This window comes from Nymphaea colorata, chromosome 6, assembly GCF_008831285.2.
Source record: "Nymphaea colorata isolate Beijing-Zhang1983 chromosome 6, ASM883128v2, whole genome shotgun sequence".
NCBI lineage: Eukaryota > Viridiplantae > Streptophyta > Magnoliopsida > Nymphaeales > Nymphaeaceae > Nymphaea > Nymphaea colorata.
In genome coordinates this window covers 24,830,085-24,851,532 of record NC_045143.1, presented here as the reverse complement: position 1 = coordinate 24,851,532, position 21,448 = coordinate 24,830,085, and the positions used below count along the sequence as shown (strand labels likewise).

At 41.6% G+C, this 21,448-nt stretch overlaps 2 protein-coding genes across 6 annotated transcripts in view; both read right to left on the bottom strand.

Annotated features, from left to right (window-relative positions):
* The window catches only part of LOC116256012 (uncharacterized), a 121,747-nt gene extending 107,017 nt beyond the window's left edge, over nt 1-14,730 (bottom strand). Inside the window, exons 1-5 of one of the 2 annotated variants that reach the window (XM_050078494.1) lie at nt 14,276-14,730; nt 14,040-14,144; nt 13,877-13,945; nt 13,359-13,448; nt 13,106-13,189 (exon numbers count right to left, since the gene is read on the bottom strand). In XM_050078494.1, coding sequence (XP_049934451.1) covers nt 13,106-13,189; nt 13,359-13,448; nt 13,877-13,945; nt 14,040-14,144; nt 14,276-14,386 — 459 coding nt within the window. In that variant the 5' untranslated portion in view covers nt 14,387-14,730. The remainder of the gene's footprint in view (nt 1-13,105; nt 13,190-13,358; nt 13,449-13,876; nt 13,946-14,039; nt 14,145-14,275) is intronic. The other variant, XM_031632127.2, reaches the window with a different exon arrangement.
* Nucleotides 14,731-16,131: 1,401 nt separating this feature from the next.
* The window catches only part of LOC116256114 (uncharacterized), a 45,267-nt gene continuing 39,950 nt past the window's right edge, over nt 16,132-21,448 (bottom strand). For 2 of the 4 annotated variants that reach the window (XM_031632326.2, XM_031632329.2), the window contains exons 8-14: nt 21,313-21,426; nt 20,949-21,196; nt 20,603-20,683; nt 20,276-20,507; nt 19,989-20,087; nt 18,307-18,489; nt 16,132-16,716 (exon numbers count right to left, since the gene is read on the bottom strand). In XM_031632326.2, coding sequence (XP_031488186.1) covers nt 16,615-16,716; nt 18,307-18,489; nt 19,989-20,087; nt 20,276-20,507; nt 20,603-20,683; nt 20,949-21,196; nt 21,313-21,426 — 1,059 coding nt within the window. In that variant the 3' untranslated portion in view covers nt 16,132-16,614. The remainder of the gene's footprint in view (nt 16,717-18,306; nt 18,490-19,988; nt 20,088-20,275; nt 20,508-20,602; nt 20,684-20,948; nt 21,197-21,312; nt 21,427-21,448) is intronic. The other 2 variants (XM_031632328.2, XM_031632327.2) reach the window with 2 other exon arrangements.

Below are 21,448 nucleotides of genomic sequence, written 5' to 3'. Positions count from 1 at the left end.
AGTGAACATAAAATTTATGAAATAAAACAATACAACAAACTGACAGTATAAACATGCAGTCACAGAGTTATTTCTGAATAAATCTGCAAGAAAATATCGCACATAGACAAAATCCCCAAATCGGCCAAATCCCCAAATCTGCCAAAATATCGCACATAGGCAAAATCCCAAATCGGCCAAATCCAACAAACTGACAGCATAAATTGACAGTATAAAGAATACTGTTAAAGTAGATTGTAATGGGGAACCGGGTCCATATCTAGACCCGGTCCCATGGGCACGGGTACCGAGGCTGGCTCGGTATCCTAGGCGGCACTCTTTCTCTCCCTCTTATATATTCTTCACTTATGTGTAACTGTTGAGTTAAGTGAATAGATTTTCTCTCTCCTAGGGTTGCGATGGTGCACCTAGGTTAGAGCTTCCCCGTGGTTTTTTCCTCTTTCTGAGGTTTTTCCACGTATACCGTGTGTTCCTTTCTTCTCCCTTCGTGTGTTGCGTGTTTCTACATGGTATCAGAGACACAAGGGTGAGATCGTTTGTTTGCATCTCGTGTTTCCGCCGTCGTCCCTGCGCCGCTGCCGCCTTTGGAGTCTTTTTCGGCCGCCGTTGGGGTTTCCTGCGCCGCCAATTTCCGCGCAGCCGCTGTCGAAGTTCTTTCTGCGCCGCCGCCGGTTGCCTTCTGGAGTTTCCGCTGCCGTGGGTGTCTCTCTTTTCCGCCGTCGGACGATCCAACGCCGTCACGCCCCTCGCCGCCGCCTAGGTTTCCGTGTGGCGCTGTCACGCCTCTCGCCGCCGCCTTGGTTTCCGTGTGGCGCTGGCGTTTCAGCCGCTGTTGTGTCGTCTTGTTGCTGCCTGGTGTTGTGTCTAACTTGACTGCTTATGATGGCGGAAGAGATCGCACCTAAAAGTGATGTGGCCTTTGACACGGGCAGCGCTCCCAAGAGCGAGAACTTGCCGGTCCAGGTCACGCCCATTCGTCTGACTAAAGATAACTATCTCTCTTGGTCTGCTGCTCTCGAGATTGGGATAACGAGCCGTGGTCATCTCCCCTATATCACAGGCGACAAACCAGCGCCCAGCAAAACTGATCCTCAATGGGCGACTTGGGTGTTGGAAGACAGTCAGGTTAAGGTGTGGATCATCAGCTCTGTGTCCGCTGATATTCAGCCTCTTATTCTGCGAAAGCCGACTTCGTTTGATATGTGGACTGTGCTTGCGAGGATGTATGGTCGCAAGAAAAGGGTTCTGCGTACGTACCAGATTAAACGCAGTATTTATTCTCTGAAACAGGGTGACTTGTCTGTTGCCTCCTTCTATGCTGCCCTGAAAACTAAGTGGGAGGAACTTGATTATCATGTGAATGATAACTGGGACTGTGGTTCCGATCATGCCCGGTACTGGGAAAAGGAATGGATGGACCGGACGTTCCTTTTCCTTGGAGGCTTGCGTGATGAATTTGAATCCATTCGGAGTCAAATTCTCAACTGTGATGAGATTCCTGGAATAGATGATGTATATGCCAGAGTGGAATCCGAGGAACAAAGACGCCAAGTGATGCAGATTGACCCCAGTCATGGGAGTGGTCCCTTGGCCTTTGTTAGCCGTTCTTCTATGCCTGGCCAGCGCCCTGTTAGGCGATGTACCCATTGTCACAAGTCAGGACATTCTGTTGACTTTTGTTGGGATCTTCACCCTGAGAAGAGACTTGTTCGTGGTCGCCCTCCGTCTAGTCGGCGAGGTTCTCTTGTGCAGGACTCAAATCAGAGTGGTTCTTCAAGTGGTGAAAAGTCGAGGCTTTCCCCGGATCAAATCAAGGAACTACAAGCTTATATCAGTCGTCTTTCTACTACGTCAGAGGACACATCTACGTCTAATGGAGCTAAGTTAGCTCAGGCTCTTGTTGCTACTAGTGATCAAGGTAATTCCTCTCTCGGTGATTGGATTGTTGACAGTGGGGCTACTCACCATATGACCGGGGACCCTAAGATGTTTCAAGAGTACAAGTTGACTTCTGGGCAGCAGCGTGTTTCTATGGCTGATGGTTCTTCTATTTCTGTGGCTGGAAAAGGGAGTTTATCATTACTGAACAAATATTGTCTTCATAATGCCCTGCATGTTCCCAATATTACCGTAAATTTGTTATCTGTCAGCAGTATTACCAAAGAGCTAAACTGTAATCTAATATTCTCTGCTGATCGTTGTTTCCTGCAGGACTTGGAGACAGGGCAGAAGATTGGGATTGGTTCGGCTATTGATGGTCTCTACAGAATGCCAGTACAGGTTGCTTCTGCTTTGATTTCAGCCACCAGTGGACAGTTGTCTGGCGTGGAGGACAGATCCGTTATTATGCGCTGGCACGAGAGACTTGGTCATCTTCCTTTTCAGTTGATTAAACAGTTGTTTCCTAAGATGTTTCAGTCTGTTTCTTTGGACACCTTCGCCTGTGAAGTGTGTTAGTTGTCTAAGCATGTTAGGGCCTCGTACCCTATTTCGTTCAATAAAACCAACCGTCCATTTGCTTTGGTTCACTTTGATGTTTGGGGTCCTTCGGAGTACCCACTTGTCGTGGTTTTCATTATTTCATGACTCTTATTGATGACTACTCTCGGTGTACGTTCGTGTATTTGTTGAAAGAACGTAGTGAAGTTCCCGGCATTGTCAAAAACTTCGTTGCATTTGTTGAAACTCAATTCCAGACCTCTGTTCAGGCCCTTCGTACTGACAATGCTCGAGAGTATGTCTCCCAATCCCTTGATGACTTCTTGCGAAGTAAGGGTATTATACATGAAACATCCTGTAGCTACACACCTCCTCAAAATGGCGTGGCTGAAAGGAAGAACCATCATTTGTTAAATGTCACCCGGGCCATTATGTTTCAACGTCGTGTCCCTAAGCGGTACTGGGGTGATGCACTTCTCACTAGTGCTCATCTCATTAACCGTATGCCTACTCGTGTGTTGAATGGTCATTCCCCTTATTCTGTTTTGTGGCCTACTCAGAATCCCTGGCCTTTGACCCCTCGGGTGTTTGGGTGTGTTTGTTTTGTCCATGATCATAGTCTCACTCTCAAGAAACTTGATGCTCGTTCCATCAAAGCGGTCTTTTTGGGGTATTCCTCCATCCAGAAGGGATACAAGTGTGTCGATCCTAGCACTTCCAGAGTATATGTCTCCAGGGATGTTTCATGAACATGAGGCATACTTTCCTGCAAATCCTCTTCAAGGGGAGTGTCTAGGTGAGAGAGTGGAAGAGTATTCTTCGCATCAGTTGATTCAGTTCACGGATTTCTTGGATTACACGGCTAGTTCTCCGAGTGTGGTAGACACAATCAGTGAGGACAGAGACACTCAGATGGAGGGGGGCCCTGTGGAAGAACAGTCCCGTGATCATTTGTTTGGTCAGGTTTACAACAGAAAGAAGAAGGATGTGATGGAGGTTGTTGATGTTACCAATCCCAACCTTGTGAGCTCCCCGGATGATCCAAGTCCAATGAATGAAGATCTTCTCATAGCCCTGCGCAAAAGCACCAGGTCATGTACTTCTCATCCTATTCAGATATTTGTTTCGTATGCTAAACTCAGTAAAGACTATAAGTGTTTTATTACCTCTTTATCTATGGCTGTTATTCCCAGGTCAGTGGAAGATGCCAGGGAGGATCCTAAATGGCTACAGGCCATGACAGAGGAGATGGACGCCCTGGCAAAGAACAATACGTGGGAGGTTGTTGATATTCCCAAGGGAACTCACTTAGTTGGTTTCAAGTGGGTGTTTACTGTGAAGTACAAACCTGATGGCACTGTAGAACGCTATAAAGCTCGTCTCGTTGCAAAGGGGTTTAGCCAGAAATATGGGATTGACTATCTTGAGACGTTCGCTCCCGTTGCTAAACTGAAGACAGTAAGGGTCATCTTAGCTCTGGCAGTGCAAAAGAAGTGGAGCATGGACCAACTTGATGTCAAGAACGCCTTCTTGAATGGTCACCTTGAGGAAGAAGTCTATATGAGCATGCTGCCTGGATATGCGCAGAACGGAAAGTGTTGTTATCTCAAGAAAGCATTGTATAGTCTCAAGCAGTCCCCTAGAGCGTGGTTTGAAAGACTAAGGGTTGTGATGAAGACTAATGGATATAAACAGGGAAATGGTGATCACACCCTCTTCATCAAGCAGAGAAATGGTCTGGTGAGCCTTCTACTTGTATATGTTGATGATATGATTGTCACAGGTGATGATGAAGAAGAAAAAAGGAAGATGAAAGAAACGTTAGCTGCTGAATTCAATCTCAAATATCTAGGTAAATTGAGGTATTTTTTGGGAATTGAGATCGCACGATCTGAGACTGGACTTGTTATGAGCCAAAGGAAATACACTTTGGATCTTCTAAAAGAGACAGGTAAACTGGGATGGAGGCCCTTTCTTACTCCAATGGAGTCTGGCACAAGAATAAGTGTCAAAACTGGGACGATCTTGGATGAGGAAGGAAAAGGGAGGTATCAGCGGCTGGTTGGTAAACTCATTTATCTCACTCTTATTCGCCCGGATATTACATATGTTGTGGGTGTGTTAAGTCAGTTTATACATGCCCCTACTGATTGTCATTGGAAAAGTGCTGAAAGAGTATTGGGATACTTAAAGAATGACCCAGGGAAAGGACTGCTCTATACTTGACAAGGTCAACTCAGCATTGAAGGATACTCTGACGCCGACTGGGCAGGATGCACAGATACTAGAAGGTCTACCACAGGATACTGCATCTTTCTTGGAGGTAACCTGGTGGTATGGAGAAGTAAAAGACAAGAAGTTTGTTCCAGGTCCAGTGCTGAGGCTGAATACAGGGCGGTTGCTATGGGGGTTACAGAAATGTTATGGCTCAAAATTCTTTTAGCAGATATTGGAGTGAAAATGGAAGAGAAGATGAGGATGTATTGTGACAACAAGTCAGCTATTAACTTGGCAAACAATCCAGTCCTGCACGACAGAACTAAACATGTGGAGATCGATCGCCACTTCATACGGGAACGCATAGATTCAAAGGAGTTGATCGTGCCCTATATGAAGTCTGAAGATCAAGTTGCTGATGTCTTAACTAAGTCTTTATGTACATCTCAATTTGAGAAAAATGTTAGCAAGCTTGGCATGTTTGACATGTATGCCAAGCTTGAGGGCGAGTGTTAAAATAGATTGTAATGGGGAACCGGGTCCATATCTGGACCCGGTCCCATGGGGCATGGGTACCGAGGCTGGCTCGGTACCCTAGGCGGCACTCTTTCTCTCCCTCTTATATATTCTTCACTTATGTGTAACTGTTGAGTTAAGTGAATAGATTTTCTCTCTCCTAGGGTTGCGGTGGTGCACCTAGGTTAGAGCTTCCCCGTGGTTTTTTCCTCTTTCTGAGGTTTTCCACGTATACCGTGTGTTCCTTTCTTCTCCCTTCGTGTGTTGCGTGTTTCTACAAATACAAACACGAAGGCAAAATCCCCAAATCAGCAAAATCCCCAAATCAAACAAAAAAAGAAAATATCGCACATAGCATTGAAGAATAAGATCATTAACAGTCCAATCTTCAAACGAAAACATCCCCAAATCGGCAAGAAAACCCCTAAACTAAAAAAACCCAAATGAAGCATGAAACCCTAACTTCTAATATCGAAAAGAAAAAAAAAAAACTTACCTGTCTGTCGCCGGCTACCGCCGGACGCCACCGGATGTCGCCGTCGATCGCCGGAGCTCGTCGCTGTCGCCCGCCATTGCCGAACTGTTGTCGCCGCAAGTCGTTGAGGTCGTCGAAGGTAAAGGGTAAAGCATAAGTCGTCGAGGGTTAAAACAGAAATCAGGTTATGAAAGGTAGTTTGGATCGGGTCTGACCCAGACCCGATCCAAAACGTATCCAGCAGTGTCACAGTGTCGGGATCCGCGTGTCGGCGTGTTGACGCCGGTACTTGACCCAGATTGTTGTGTCTGTGTCACATAGCATTGTTGATGATTATTCTCGAGTCACTTGGGTCTTCCTTTTGAAAGAAAGGTCTGAAATAGTATTTACTCTCAAAAATCTTATTATAAAGACCCAGTTTGGTATTCTTGTTAAAAGCATTCTCACTGATAACGCCCTTGAGTTCAAAGTCTCTACCTTAATGAAGTTTTACTCTAATAATGGCATTTGTCCTCAGTTTACTTGTCCTCATACCTCCCAACAAAATGGAGTAGCTAAGCGTAAACATCACCAACTCTTAAATGTGGCTCGTTCCCTAATGCTTCATACTAATTTACTGCATACTTTTGGGGAGATGTCATCCTCACTGCCTGTTATTTAACCAACCGTTTACCCTCATCTTCCATTAACAAGGTTCCCATTAAACTTGTGCATCCCCGACCCTTATTTCGAGTGGCTCCCAAAGTATTTGGTTGCACATGTTTTGTTCACATACTTGGACCCACACGTAATAAATTGGGTGCCCAAGCCATTAAGTGCATCTTTATAGGCTGCTCCAGAAACCATAAAGGCTACAAATGTTTTGACCCCTTAACTGAAAGGGAGTATATCAGTGCGGATGTCACGTTCTTTGAGTCTATCTCTACTGAGATGCCATGGTCACCAGACCCACTACCTATTCCTCCTATTCCTTTAGAGTCATTCCCTTTTGAATCTCCTTCTAAAGACTCTCCGGCTGTAGTGTCCAAGTTTCGTGATCCTCCGCTGGTCTACACACGTCGACGGGGCCCCTCTCATGATCCTTCGCCAACCGCTTCTCAGGAGATAAGTTCATGTGAAGTGAGTAGCCTTGGTCTGTCTGATCCCCGTCAAGACTTACTATTGTTCTTCGCAAAGGCAAGCGACAATGTACTCTGCATCTTATATCTCATTTTTTGTCTACTGACGGTGTGGGTAAAAGTATGCAACAGTTTATTCCCGCTCTGACTGCTCATACAATTCCTACGTATCATCAGCAGGCTTTATTAGATACCCAGTGGAAACAGGCTATGCAAGATGAGATGGATGCATTAGTTGAGCGAGGCACCTGGGAATTGTTAGTGTATGGGGATCGGGTCTGTTCAGACCCGATCTATTCTCTTTATATCCACACGCCTAAAGTTACTAGGCGGTGGCTCTCTTGTAATATTTTATATTTTTATGTACAAATCTGTTGTAACCTATTAGGGTTATTAATTAATTAAAAGATCAAGGAACGCAGGGCTGTGTTAAGCTGGCTGCTCCCTTTTCCTCCATCGTCTTCTTTCATCCTCTCCTTTCAATATATCTGATTTGCATACGGAGAGACGAGTTCTTTGTGAAGATTCTTACATGGTATCAGAGCCAAGTTGCATCGTCCTCCGGTGAGTGATTTCAGTTTGATGTGATTAGCCCTAATCTGCCCTAAATTCTTTCCTTTCTGGCGTGGTTATCCCTCTTTTCAGTTTCTGCCCTAAATCTTGCGTGATTTGCCCTAATTGATTTGGCCTAATCATTTTGCCCTAATTTCTCATCGTTTTGCCCTAATTTCTGTCGTTGCCCTAAATCTTGCTCGTGTGGTCTACCGTAATCACTTTTATTCAATTATGGATCAGCCGACTCCCTCTCTTCTATCTTCTAGCTTTCTCTCCCAACTTATTTCTCAAAAGCTGAATCATAGTAACTATTTGACTTGGAAACGTCAAATAGTCCCTTTTATTAAAAGTCATAGACTCTACGGGCATATCGATGGGACCACTCCAGCACCTCCTATGTATATTGACCGTGAAGTGAAGAACACCGTAGTGGGAGATCAAGCTGCTGGGGCTGCGGCTGTGAGTGAAATCAGATTTGAATATGAAACCATTACTGAAAATAATCCTGAGTATGAAGTTTGGCTGGCTCACGACCAGTCCCTTGTTGCCTATATTACTTCTACTTTGTCAGAGGAAGTATTAGGAGGTATTGATGAGCCCTAGAGTTGTGGTCTACCCTTGCCACCACGTATTCTCAAGTATCCGAAGCACATTTTCTGCAGTTAAGAAGGCAATTTCAGGACATCAAGCGTGGGACGCGTACTGTCTTGGAATATTTGAATGAAATTAAAAGTGTAAGTGATCAACTTGCTGCCATTGGACATCCCGTCAGCGACAAGGACAAAGTGCAACAAGCCTTGAGTGGACTGGGAACAGATTTTGATATTTTTTGCACAGCCTTGAAGTCCTACCTGTACTTCCATCTTTCGAAGATCTCAAGGCTAAGTTATTCCAACACGAAGCTAGTCGTGTTCAGCGACAGAATTTGATTCCTTCCAACAGTCACAATGTACTGATCACAGGGACGCATGCATTGCAAGGGAATCGCACTCGTACTTGGACTCCTCAGGCAGGAATGGGAAGAGGGATTCTCCCAACACCACAGGGCATGAATACTACTTCTGCCACATCTAGAAGGGTTCCGACTTGTTTCTATTGCAACAAGAGAGGGCATGTAAAGTCAGAATGTTGGCACAATCCGCAGAACAAAAATAATCAAATTAGAGGTGAGAACAAGGCAGCAGCAAGGTCAGCTTCATCATCATCTGGCTCAAATCAGACATTTAATGTTTCAGCAGACGTACAACAACTCCTCATGACAGCCCTGTCTAAGCTTCATTTGAAACAAAACGAGCAAAGAGAATGGTATGTGGACTCTGGAGCAGTAGCTCATGTTACTGGTGACGCAGGTAATCTCTCTAGTGCTCTCCCTTACTTAGATAAAGGCTCAGTTGTCACGGGAGATGGTTCCCATCACACAATATCACACATTGGAAATGTACAAATTTCTATGGGCTCTTCTTCGATTCCATTAAAGAATGTTCTTGTTGTTCCAAGTGTCAAGAAAAATATTATTTCAGTGTCCAAGCTTATTGATGATACTCAATCCTCTGTTGAATTCACACCCTCTACTGTTTATGTCAAGGATGCTCGAACCAAGAAGACATTCGCTGAGGGCACTCGCAAAGGAGATATGTATGTCCTTGAAGGAGCTCCACAGATGTCAAAACCTCACCTTTCCGATTCATGTTTTCCAAGTCATAGTGAAGTCAATGTCACAGAGTATAATAAGCCATCCATTTGGCATGGTCGGTTAGCTCATTGTAGTCAATCTTTTGTTCGAAATCTTGTTGCATACGGGCTCTTAGATAAGTCCAGTCTGAGTTATGTTAGTGAGTCCAGCATGTGCTCGAGTTGTCATATCTGTAAGAGTCATGCCCTTCCCTTTCAATTAATAAATAAAAGAGCTTCAAAGGCTTTTGACACCATATATTCTGATGTTTGGGGGTCTGCTCCAGTTCCTTCTTCTGGGAGTAGATACTATGTCATTTTTGTTGATTTATATTCCCGATATACTTGGATCCATTTCATGAAACACAAATCAGAAGTTTTCCGCTTATTCACTCAATTTCATGCCTTGGTTCGAAATAAATACTCCAGTAATATTGTGCATTTTCAATGTGATGGTGGTGGTGAATTTATTTCTAATGAATTTACTGAGTACTTACTAGATAATGGGATCACTAGACAAATTTCATGTCCACATACACCTCAGCAAAACGGAATTGCTGAAAGGAAACATAGGCATATTGTTGAAAGTGCACTCAGCATGATGCATGAAACAGACTTACCTACGACATTGTGGACCGAGGTTTTCCATACGACTGTACATGTTATAAATCGATTGCCATTGGCCTTGCTTGATGGAAAATCACCATTTTTTCTTTTACACCAAGAACAGCCACGTTATGAGGAGTTGCGTGTTTTTGGATGTGTGTGCTATGTGCATGTTGATGTTGATGTTTCCTTGCGAAACAAATTTCAAGATCGTGCTATTTTATGCAGATTTATAGGGTATGCAGAAAATTACAAGGGTTATAGGTGTTACAACCCTAAAACTGGGCGTGTACATATTTCACGGCATGTTGTCTTTGATGAAAACAGGTTACAGGATCCCAAGGCTACTTCTGTGACACTCAAGGACAAAAATGAAGTTTATGATACTTAGCTTCATGCTGAAATCTTAAGACAAAGGGCAGAAATGTTGACTGAGCACAATGAGCAAGTTGTTAATGAGCCCGAGACATCTGTAAATAGTTCCTTGAGCAGCACTACTTCCTTGGACAGCATGCCTTCATCTTCTCAGCCCAATGAGCCACCTATACATGATCGGTTCTCAGACCTGGTGTATTCTAGGCGATCAGTTCCTACTGCAGTTCCACGCCAATCACAACGCGTGCGACATCCTATTGATAGATGGGTGAGCTATAACAATTTTTCTTTGGATTTTCAGCTGTTTATGACAGAAGTCAGCAAAAAGGTGGAACCAAAATCTTATCACAATGCGAGTAAGGAAAAATATTGGGTTGAAGCTATGAATGAGGAAATGGCAGCCTTGCATGAATGTCAGACTTGGCAGATTGTCCCTCGTCCAGCTGATAAGAATGTTGTAGGATCCAAATGGGTTTATAAACTGAAATATAAGCCAGATGGTAGCATTGATCGGTATAAAGCACGACTTGTAGCGTGCGGTTTCACTCAGCAATATGGGGAAGATTATGATGAAACATTCAGTACAGTCATCAAGATGGGAACAATCTGTGTGATTATTTCTCTTGCAGTCTCGTATGGATGGCCTCTCTATCAGTTAGATGTAAAAAATGCTTTTCTTCATGGAATTCTTAAGGAAGAGGTATACATGGAGCAACCTCCGGCTGGCTACACTACTCATGATCCTCAAAAATGGGTTTGCAAATTACACAAGTCTCTATATGGGTTGAAGCAAGCTTCTAGGTCATGGTTTGATCGTTTTTCTCATCATATACAACAAGTTGATTTTTTCCGAAGCTCTCTTGATCACTCTTTGTTTATCTATCATACTGGAGAAGTTACCACTTGGTTACTTATCTATGTTGATGATATTGTTATAACTAGGAATTCTTCTTCACATATATCTTATGTTAAAGGTATGTTGAAGCAAGAATTCAAGATGAAGGATCTGGGAGAATTACGATATTTTTTGGGTGTTGAACATGACAGGACAAATGATAGTTTGACTCTTACACAGCACAAGTATACCCTTGATGTTTTGGACAGGGCAGGTATCACTAATTGCAAACCCATCACTACCCCCAGTGTTCTGAATACTAAATTGATTAATATGTATGCGGATGTCTTCACCAAATCTCTCCCTATTGGTGATTTCTCTAAATGTTGTGGCAAGCTGAGCATGTTTAATATGTATGCTCCAACTTGAGGGGGAGTGTTGAAATTAGAAGAGTTTATGTTTGTAGGTGGTTCTTTGTAATATTAAAGAGTTATAAGATCTCTTTAATATTTTCTTTATTTTAGATTGATGTACTCTGTAAATCTCCTTTCTACCCTAATGTCTTTATAATAGAGATTAGGGTTAGTGAATAGATTAAGTTTTCCCCCCCCCAACTCTCACGTCTTCAACTCTTTCTCTCTCTCTCTCCACGTCTCAAGGCTGCAACAAAGTGTTCAGCCAAACCGTGAGTTTCTATCTTTCAAATGTATTAAATAAGAGAGAGAGGTGACTGACCAGAAAATTAAGCATAATAAAGAAGAGAGATAGCTGAAAGGTGCATGTAGTAATGAAGATTAATTATGTAATAAAGAGGAGAGAGAGATGGTTTACAAAAAATCAGATGCAATAAAGAAGAAAGGGAGAGAGATCCCAGCTGCTCCAACGAAACCCCTAACCCATAGCACTAACTCCTTCATAACAGCTTTCATATCATGCGCCAGAGTAAATTGGGTCTAGCATGGGGACCAACCAAATTTATTATTTTGTAAATCCTACATATGGCTATCATTTGCTTTTAATGTACTATTTTTCACCCACATCCTATCATGTTTATGATTTTATGTAATCATTTTTCAATGTCTTATTATTAATTTTTTTTATTTATTTCACTTTTACCTAATCTTCAAGTTTCTTTTGATTTATTAAAAAATTTCCCCAGATTTTCCCAAGATATATAATTTCGACGTATTATACCCAAGAAATAACACGCCGTACACGCTCGTCACCTCACATTCGTCACCGATCACCCTCACCTTGCACCACCTCACAGTTTGTCAAACACTATAACGAATGTTAGGTGAAGATCCCATAAAACCTGGTAAAAACCCACATACAACGAAGTACGTGAGATCCTTGAAGAACGATAATTCAAGGTGCAGAATGTTGAAGCCTTATGAATCACTATCCTAACTTTCAACGTGCACCAACGATCAACAACACTACAACGCCCTCAATTAATAGAAACTATCAAAAACTGAAATCAAATGTGAATAAAAATCATGCCATGCCAGATCCGATCCACCTGTGTCAGATCAGAGATAACTGCAGAAGTAAAAATACTCAGCCAAACACCCAACTCGCAGCAATATATATATCAGATCTGAATCTAACAGAACCATAACAAAAACGGATCTGATCTCCACTGCAAGCAGCCAAAGACCTTAGCTGCAGTGCCAAAAAAAATGTAGTTGACATCAGACCAGCCACCAACAGCTAGATAAAAAAAATTGAATCAATCTGGCATCAACTCCATCACAATTTCAACACTTTGCCCATATCATCACACAAAATCAAATATCATGTATTCCTATTCTTAGCAATTGAAATTGAGATTAATGAAGCATCAACTGCACACAGGAAAAGCAGCTCAATTACAATGGGAGGTCATGTGTCAGTCACCCATACATCCCAACTCGCAGCAATATATATATCAGATCTGAATCTAACAGAACCATAACAAAAACGGATCTGATCTCCACTGCAAGCAGCCAAAGACCTTAGCTGCAGTGCCAAAAAAAATGTAGTTGACATCAGACCAGCCACCAACAGCTAGATAAAAAAAATTGAATCAATCTGGCATCAACTCCATCACAATTTCAACACTTTGCCCATATCATCACACAAAATCAAATATCATGTATTCCTATTCTTAGCAATTGAAATTGAGATTAATGAAGCATCAACTGCACACAGGAAAAGCAGCTCAATTACAATGGGAGGTCATGTGTCAGTCACCCATACATGGCACATGTTGCCAAAGCTTAACACAGAATACCAACATATATAATTGCTGCTCACCTCATTTGCAACTTTTTCAAGCCTGAGGGGCACATTTAAGCCATCTTCTGGAATGTCATCAAAAGCAACTGTAATTGATGAATCCTGAACATAAAGTGAACAAGCAAATAAGAAGAAAAGAAGCAGACAGACGAAGAGAATAAGAAGAATGATAGAAAGGTGATCTGGTGACCATGTTGCAACACCAAAGCAAAAGGCTTTGTTCCATAACACATGAAATTGGATAGGCCCACAACCATGCAGAAGAAAATACCTTCAGACGGTACACCACTCCCTGACCGAGAGAGGCACTCCCTGCCTCGGCCTTATTTTGTCTTAGAACAACTACATCATGAGGCCCAAACTGCATCAGGAAAGGAGAATGTACGCCCTCAGAAATGGTTGCGATAGACACCATTAGCTGGTAGAGAACGAAATGGAAGACCAACATGGCATGCAATGGAGTATGTAACGGAGGGAGCGCGTATTTATGTGTGAGCTTGTAAATATATCTCTCATGCGTGCATATGTGACATCTGAAGTTTACAATTGCATAAGTTTTCTTCGTCCGGATGATTAGTATGCCATTTGAACATAAATTTTTTCGTAATAAGCATAAAAGAGGGACTGACAATGTTCGTGACAAAAAATGGAAATAAATAGCAATCATCACCTATAAAGCAAAGCAAAAGATGCCACCACTATGCTCAGCGAAGGTATCTGCTTCACGAATGGTAGCCGCAGGAAAAGGAGAAAATAGCTAAGTATATTTGCTACAGAAATATGCATCACCTTATGAGCAGGAAGAACGTCCCCTTTATTTGGTTCGAAAAGAAGAAGGGCCTTTCCCATCAACCCTGTCTGAGGAAATAACAAGAAATGGAAGCATGAATTGACGGAAAGCAAGGCAAGTCGACTGATGAAGGCACCAAATGAATGTGCAATCGAGGAGTACCTGGACATCAGTACACTTCAAATTAAAAAGCACAGAGTTGCGTTTCTGAGCAGTTGCTGCAGGAACTGGTGAACCGGAATCTAAAGCTGCAGCTATTTCAGCTTCCTATTAACGTAAACACAGAAAACTTTAAGATTCAAAGGTTGGAAAAAATAATCGTAATATGAGCATCCGACAGGCATCGTAGTCGGCCCAAATAGTTAGCAACGGCCAGAAGTACGCGGAAGAGGAAGAACCTTCTCCATGTCGATCAGGGGCATCGTAGTAGTGATGAATTGCTGGAGAGAGATTCCAGAAGAACCCTTCTTACCCTTGCCTCCGTCCATCTTGCTGCTGCCGATGCTCATCTATCCCTCTCCTTGAAGAAATGTAAAAGCGCCCGAGGCTGGTACTGTTTTGCTCACCGTAAGAACTACGGCGTGTTTGATGGAAGAGAATGAAAGAACATCAAGGAGAGTTTCGGCTTTTTTTTTGGGAAATTTCAGAACCTTCTCTCGGCGCATCAACCGCTCGGAGCTCCCGGTCTGTATAAAATGGGTATGAGCACGCTCCAGCATCAAGTCCCGATGATGAAAATGCTCCTCTATTTCTCCAGGAAACTCCTGGAAATTCATTCAATCATCACTCATGTAGCCCTGCACTGTCACGCGGCATGTGGAACATGACAAGGTTTAGTTATTAGAACACAAACATGCAGCCTTCGCTTTTACAACACCATAATAAGTTGGGTTGGCATGTGTTTTAAGTGACCATTTTTAGATGTTTAGTCATCGACAGCTGACTGGTATAATTAATATATATATATATATATATATATATATGTGTGTGTGTGTGCTCAATTCTCTACTCTATTAAATACACATTTTCATTTATGCTAAAATCTTATATTATTAAGGAGTTGTTTGGCAATAATAACACGTTGTTAGTATCCCATATTGTTAGTATCCCATATTGTTAGTATCCCATAAATATGCCTTCAAAAAGTAAAACAGATTCATAAAACACTTTCAAACAATCTGCCCATTTTTTTGAAGCAAGTTTGTGTTACTGTTACCAAACAGCCACTAAAGGAATAGTTTTCTTATACTCTAAAGGATTTAGAGCAGGTGCTACTGCAATTCTTCGAAATTGATCCTACTACAAGTTCGGTATCAACTGCCGAAGAAGATCCCGCGGTGATGGTCAAAATAGGCTCTTGGAACAAGCCTTGCGACTGCAAACGTTGAAGTCTTTTATCAGCTTTAGGAAACTGAACTTTGTGGTTAGTTAGCATGTCAAGATAGTTTAAATTCAATGGATGAGTTGTTTGTCCACTCACTCCAGCCCAGCATGTTTGTTATACTTAGCCCAAGTCAGCTGATGGGGTTTATAAGAACTGATTTATTCCGCCCAAATCAGATGATGGGTATGCAGGAATGCAAAGAGTGAGAGAGAAGTTTTCAGATTTTCCATGGGTACATCTAAACCAAATAAAAATGAAAACGAGATCTGTTTTTCAGATTTACAATGATTACCAAACACTGCACCTTTTTGAAAAATAAAAAACCAAGATTTTAAGAACTTGAAAAGTGCAAAAAACTGAATTAAAAATCTGGATTTGCAACCTTAAGGCCAACCTTTTTTGTTCCTGGAATTTTACTTCGCAAAGGCATAACACGGGTACAGAACATGTTTCGAATCTTTCACATAGTACTTAAAATTCCACCCTCCCAGTACACCTTAGAAAAGAGTCGGGCTTATCAAACAAACCCTTAGGCAATAGTTGAGCAACATTTGTTGTCTCCGTGGAAGTTCTTGATCACTAAAGTTGGGGTTAAAGACAAAATGCCTACAATCCCTTCAGTTAATATAAACAAATCCCTTCATCATGTTGCTTAGTTTATATTAGTCTCTTTAACTAAAAGTACCGAACAATGTTACTAATCCATGTTTAACCACATTCAAAGTGAACATTTTTGTCATCAATGCTGAAAATCCATGCAAAACTTTTTTTTTTGCCAGATAAATATATCTCTCATTTCTCTTTTTTTTTTTTGGAGAGCAAACTAGTAAATTTTCATTAACTTAACAGTTCGCGATGGATATTTAAAGATGAGAAAATCTACGTGTACTATTTAGCAATACTACAAAGGGTAGACGTGTTTTTAACTATTTATGTTTTTTTCCAGAACTTTTTCCAAAAAATGTGCGAAGTAGTCCCTTTCATTCCTTTTATGACGCGCTCAGCATAAACACAAGACATGCTACAGTTACAAGCAGAAGCTGTACCTTGATCTCCAAGATACAGGAAAAATTAAAAACCTTGTCAAGTGGCCAGGACAACGAATTAGATCACACAATGAATTGGCCGGCACCTGGTTTTGCTATCATCTGGTATTCCATTTTGTCCGCTGCTTCACTTTTCACTCTTTCTTGGCAGTTGAGTTGAAGAGAACAGATCAAGTTGAAGCTGCGATACATTGTTTCACACTTCATCATTCACCAAGCCACCAGCTTCAGCAGAACACTTAGCCCCGTTCACCAACTGAAACCACACCTGCATCTTTTAACAAGAAAATTGTTCATACAACCAGAGTCAGTTGATTCTTCTCAAGCATCCCCTTGGCAACCCATAGCCTTTTCCTTGAACATCAAGATGTTCCCGCCATGGATCATTATGCAACTTGTAGTGCAACACCTGGTCATACATAGATTACTGCCGTGAGAGAGAGAATACAAAGACAACCTCCCTGCTACCAACTGAAAGAAACAGAAACAAACTAGGATGTTCATCTTGTGTATGAACACGCAAGCAAAAGAAGAGGGCTAAAACATCATGGACACTAGTTCTGGATATTCATGTGTTATATGATATTCAGCTCCAAGTTTAATCATCAGCACGTTACCATTCTATTGTAAATGCACACACATGTGTGTGTGTGTGTGCGTGCATGTATTGCATATGCCTTCACAATTTCCTACTCTTTTCCTCATTCAATGCTAAATACAGAGCATTAAACGTGCAAAGAGTTAAGGGAGTTCTCCAAGTCCAGATTGATACCATCTAGAACAAGTAAACCTACATACAGAACTCTTAAACTATGTGCACTAACTTCAACGATCAAATCTTGTTTGATTAGAATGGACATAAGGGCTGCAAGCTCAAAAAGGAAATGTAGGTGGTTTGCAATAGAAAAAATCACTTCAAATGCCTTAACTTGTGTCATTTGGTCATGTTAATCAGAAAACTCACAGTATTGCATGGTAGCAACCATATTACTCGGTGCTCATACCTTAAAAACCATATATGTGTATGTCTGTAGGCTAGCCACTTTTTTCCATCCAGCCGGTTTTACAAAACTCCAGCCCATTCACAAGTCTAACGGCTCTAACCCCACAAATCTGGTCAGATCGTTCAAAACTATATGTTGAAAAAAATACAGGGACTTACACAGGTCAGATTTGGTGACACGATCAACCTCAAACCATTGATTTTGTTGATTATACAAAATTCAATCCACACATCAGATTTTTTTTTATTTTCTTTTCCTTCATTTTCCTTTGAAACATATAGTTTTATACATTCCGACCACACCCATACCCATGCTGATAGATTTGTAAAAACAAATGCAAGCCAGCCAAAAGTCCTGACGACTCATATATTGGATAGGCAAAGTATGAATCATATACGTATGTGTGTGTGTGCAGGCACAAATTTTCGCTCTATTTGCTTGAGAGCTCATTTGGTTGCAGTTATTACAAAGTTTCCACTGCATTTGAGAAGTCATATACCGCTCAAACCATATAAATCTTGAAGTGAACAGCCCAAGGACAGATTGAAAAACTGTTTGTACAGATAGCATCTAATTTCTCAGGGTGTCATATCTAGAATCTCTGAGTACATTTTGAAGATCCTTGCAGTAAGCACTCAAACAATGCGAGGGAGTTGAGTCTTTTATGCTGCAGATTCATATCCAGTATCACATCAATCTTGTCTAAATGGTTTTGCCTATAATTCTCTGCTTCATGTGATTAATTGTTTTGCAAAGCTCATTTATATCCTTAAATTATATGGTAATATGAAAATAAACACTGAATGCACAATAATTAGAGGACGAAATAAAGGGAGAATGGAACCTTTTGTGTAGCTGAATTAGATGCTAGTAGCTAAAGAAAAATAAGATGCAGACAGGATAATTAGAAACCATGTTAGAAAGTTAAAAACTAAGAGCTCTAAAACAGTCAATTCTTAATAGATAATCGTCCAATGATTGAATGAGAAATGGACCTGTATGAATGTAGAAAACGCGTCATCCTCAACCAGTTTTGAGAACTCCACTGCCCAGCTACTCAAGTGACCTCCCAACTTCTGTCTTTCAGCTTCAAGCAAAACAGAATCACGATACAAAAATCTTTGCCACAGTTTGTGCACGTTTTGTAACTTGACTTCTACCTCCGCCTTATTAATAGCCTGCAGGTGTAGTAATTTCATTTTAACCTGAATCAGCACTTCTGTGAGTAGTCCCAACTCTGGCCAAGTCTGGATTTACAGGTTCTTTAGTACCTAAGCCACCCCTTCTATGACTTGGTTTCCATCAGCTTGTGGATAGGGCTGCACAGCGAGTCGAGCCAACTCGGGCTCGACTCGAACTCACTCGGAAAAACTCGAGCTCGACTCCTTTATAAACGAGCCGAGCTCGAGTTTAAACTTATACTCGAAACATTAAACGAGTTGAGTTCGAGTTGTAAGAACTGGACTCGTTTATGCTCGGCTCGAGTCGATTACTGAAAATCGTTTCGCTTAATTATATGAACCGGTTCACCGAGCCACCAAAACCGATTCACCGATTTAGGTTAAACTTTTTTTTTTATTATGTTTTCATTTTTACCATTTTCATTTCGACTTCTCCCTCTGTCTCTCTCTCATTTCTACTGCCCACGGCCGCACCGACTCACTGCCACTCTCTCTCCTCTCTACCACCCACACCGACTCACCGCCGCACATGCCATGACCACCACCATCCATCCGGCAGAGTCCGGCCACTATACTGGTTAGTTTCTATTATCGTCTTTCCCTGAAACCCTAGCGTTCTTTTGAAGCTCTGCCAATACACATTTAGGGCTTTTTTTGCAAGTGGATGTCGAGACGGAGGTTGCTGGCAGATAGATGAAGAGGAGGACGTTCAAGAAGTTCGGTTTCAAGGGAGTTGATCTGGATGCCCTCCTTGACATGCCCACTGAGGAGCTCATCAAACTTTTCCATTCCCGGGCTCGAAGATGGTTTGTATCTCTCGCACTTTGTTTTCCATCCTCCTCTCTCTCTTTTATATGGTTTTCCATCTTTTTGACGAATGTGTAGGTTCCATAGAGGTTTGAAGAGGAAGCCAATGGCATTGATCAAGAAACTGCGCAAAGCAGTAATCGATCTCTTCCTTAAATTTCATTTTGTTTGAGAAACATCTTCCTGATTGTGTTTGAATTAGTGCTTGGGCACATAGTTGGTTTTCATGGTGGATTTTGTTTGCATGCATTTTGCCCTTTTAGTTGTACCATAGAATTTGCTTTGGTGTCGTAAATGAGTTAAACGAGTTGACATAAACAAGTTTAAAAAAACAAGACATAAACGAGTTAATCGAGTTAAGGGAGTCGAGTTCGAGCTCGAGCTTGTGTCAGGGAGCTCGACTCGGCTCGTGTGCAGCTACTTGTGGAAGAGCAACAGGAAAAACAAATGCTGATTTCCAAAAAGCAACCAATAAGGGAGACAAATCGAACGATACATATTTATACCTTTAATTGGGCCCAATAAATGTCAAGGGTTGCACTTGCCCCCTCTTAACCCCCAACCCAACCACCAACCCGAAAAGAGAAAAAATAAACTAAAACTGTCCCAACAGAATGCTACCTTAGGAACGAGTATTAAACAGAACGCTACTACTAGAAAAGGGAGGAAAGGAAGGAAAACTTAATTACCTGAAGAATTTTAATCAAATTTGGGATCTCATCCTCAGGAATGCGAACAGCAAAACTCTCATAGTTAAGCACATTCTCATATGGGAGAAAGATCCCATCCTGCAATGGTTACCGACAAACGATGTTGATGAACTCACAGAGAAACAAAATGGGAAAAGAGCGTAAACATAGTTCAGATGCTAGCATTTGTTGTCAAAGATTATGCCATTAAAGGAAGACTGAGAAATAAAACCAGTACTCTAGTCGACTTTAAATCATTATATTGCTAAGAAAAAAAGAAGCTTTACCTGAATGACTACAGGAATACAGCCATGCAATATACTGTCTTCCATGCGACCACTCCAACCATCTCCAGGAAATACACCGCAGAAAGTAGAACGGGACAATTGCTCAGGGTAGCTATCAGTGCGTTCTGGTGTAACTATTACATCAGGGCTGTACTGCCTTCCAAGTTCTCCTTTCTTGTTAGGAGTTGAACCAAATTCAGCAGCAACTTTCTGCCTAATACCCATACTATATCTGAATGGCAATACATTCTCAGCAATCAATACAAAGAAAGGAGAAAGGGGTTAAAATGAAAAAGACTTTCTCAACTTGCATGGGTGATAACATACGAAGCTTCAGGTCTTCCATTATGATAGTCAGGTCCCAGGTTTCCATTAAAATAAAAGAGTGTCTGGCGCTCGAAGAGAGATCTGCAAATCGGGTCCATTTCTCTAAGTTCCATTTGACTTGACAAAGTGGCTTCTTAGATGAAAAATCAAAACCAAAAGTGGTAGTTGTGCAATGGAGATTCACAAACAAGTTGGCACAGAGTTTCCAAGAAGCCAAGATGAGTTGCACAAGGAATGACTTGACATCTCAAGGAATAGAAAAATCATGTTTCTGTTTCCCTTACTCACAAAACTCATCTATTTGAACCAAATAGTAATTTTTGGAACTTTATAACTAGTGAATTACCTGGCCCATAATTTTGAATGTAGGGAATCTGGATCAGGCCTTTTCCATGCAGGGATAACGATATCCTTATCTGGGTCAAAACATGGGTGATCACCTCTTTCCTCTTTAGGAATTTCATCCCAGTTGTCAGCCCAATATGCTGTTGTTGAGCGATTGTGCCTTGTGTTTGTGTTCCCCCAGTGCACCAACATCATGCTGTTCCATATCTCTTTAGGAGCATAGCAGGCACCTTCATCCCATGAAAAAGACTGCCTTCACATGGAAGGAAAGAGACCAGGTTACAAACTAGGACAGAAAAATTACACGTCAGGCATTGCAATGCAGCTCCTTCAATCAGTGGCCTAGATGTTTTCTAACTACTTACCCATATATGATCTCTCCCCGATGAACGGTTCCAATAAGGATACTGATCTACGATATGTTCATATGCCTTCTTGTAGAAGTCAAGAGTGAATGAACTCCTCAGCCGTCTATGTTCCTGAAATTTTCATCATATATTA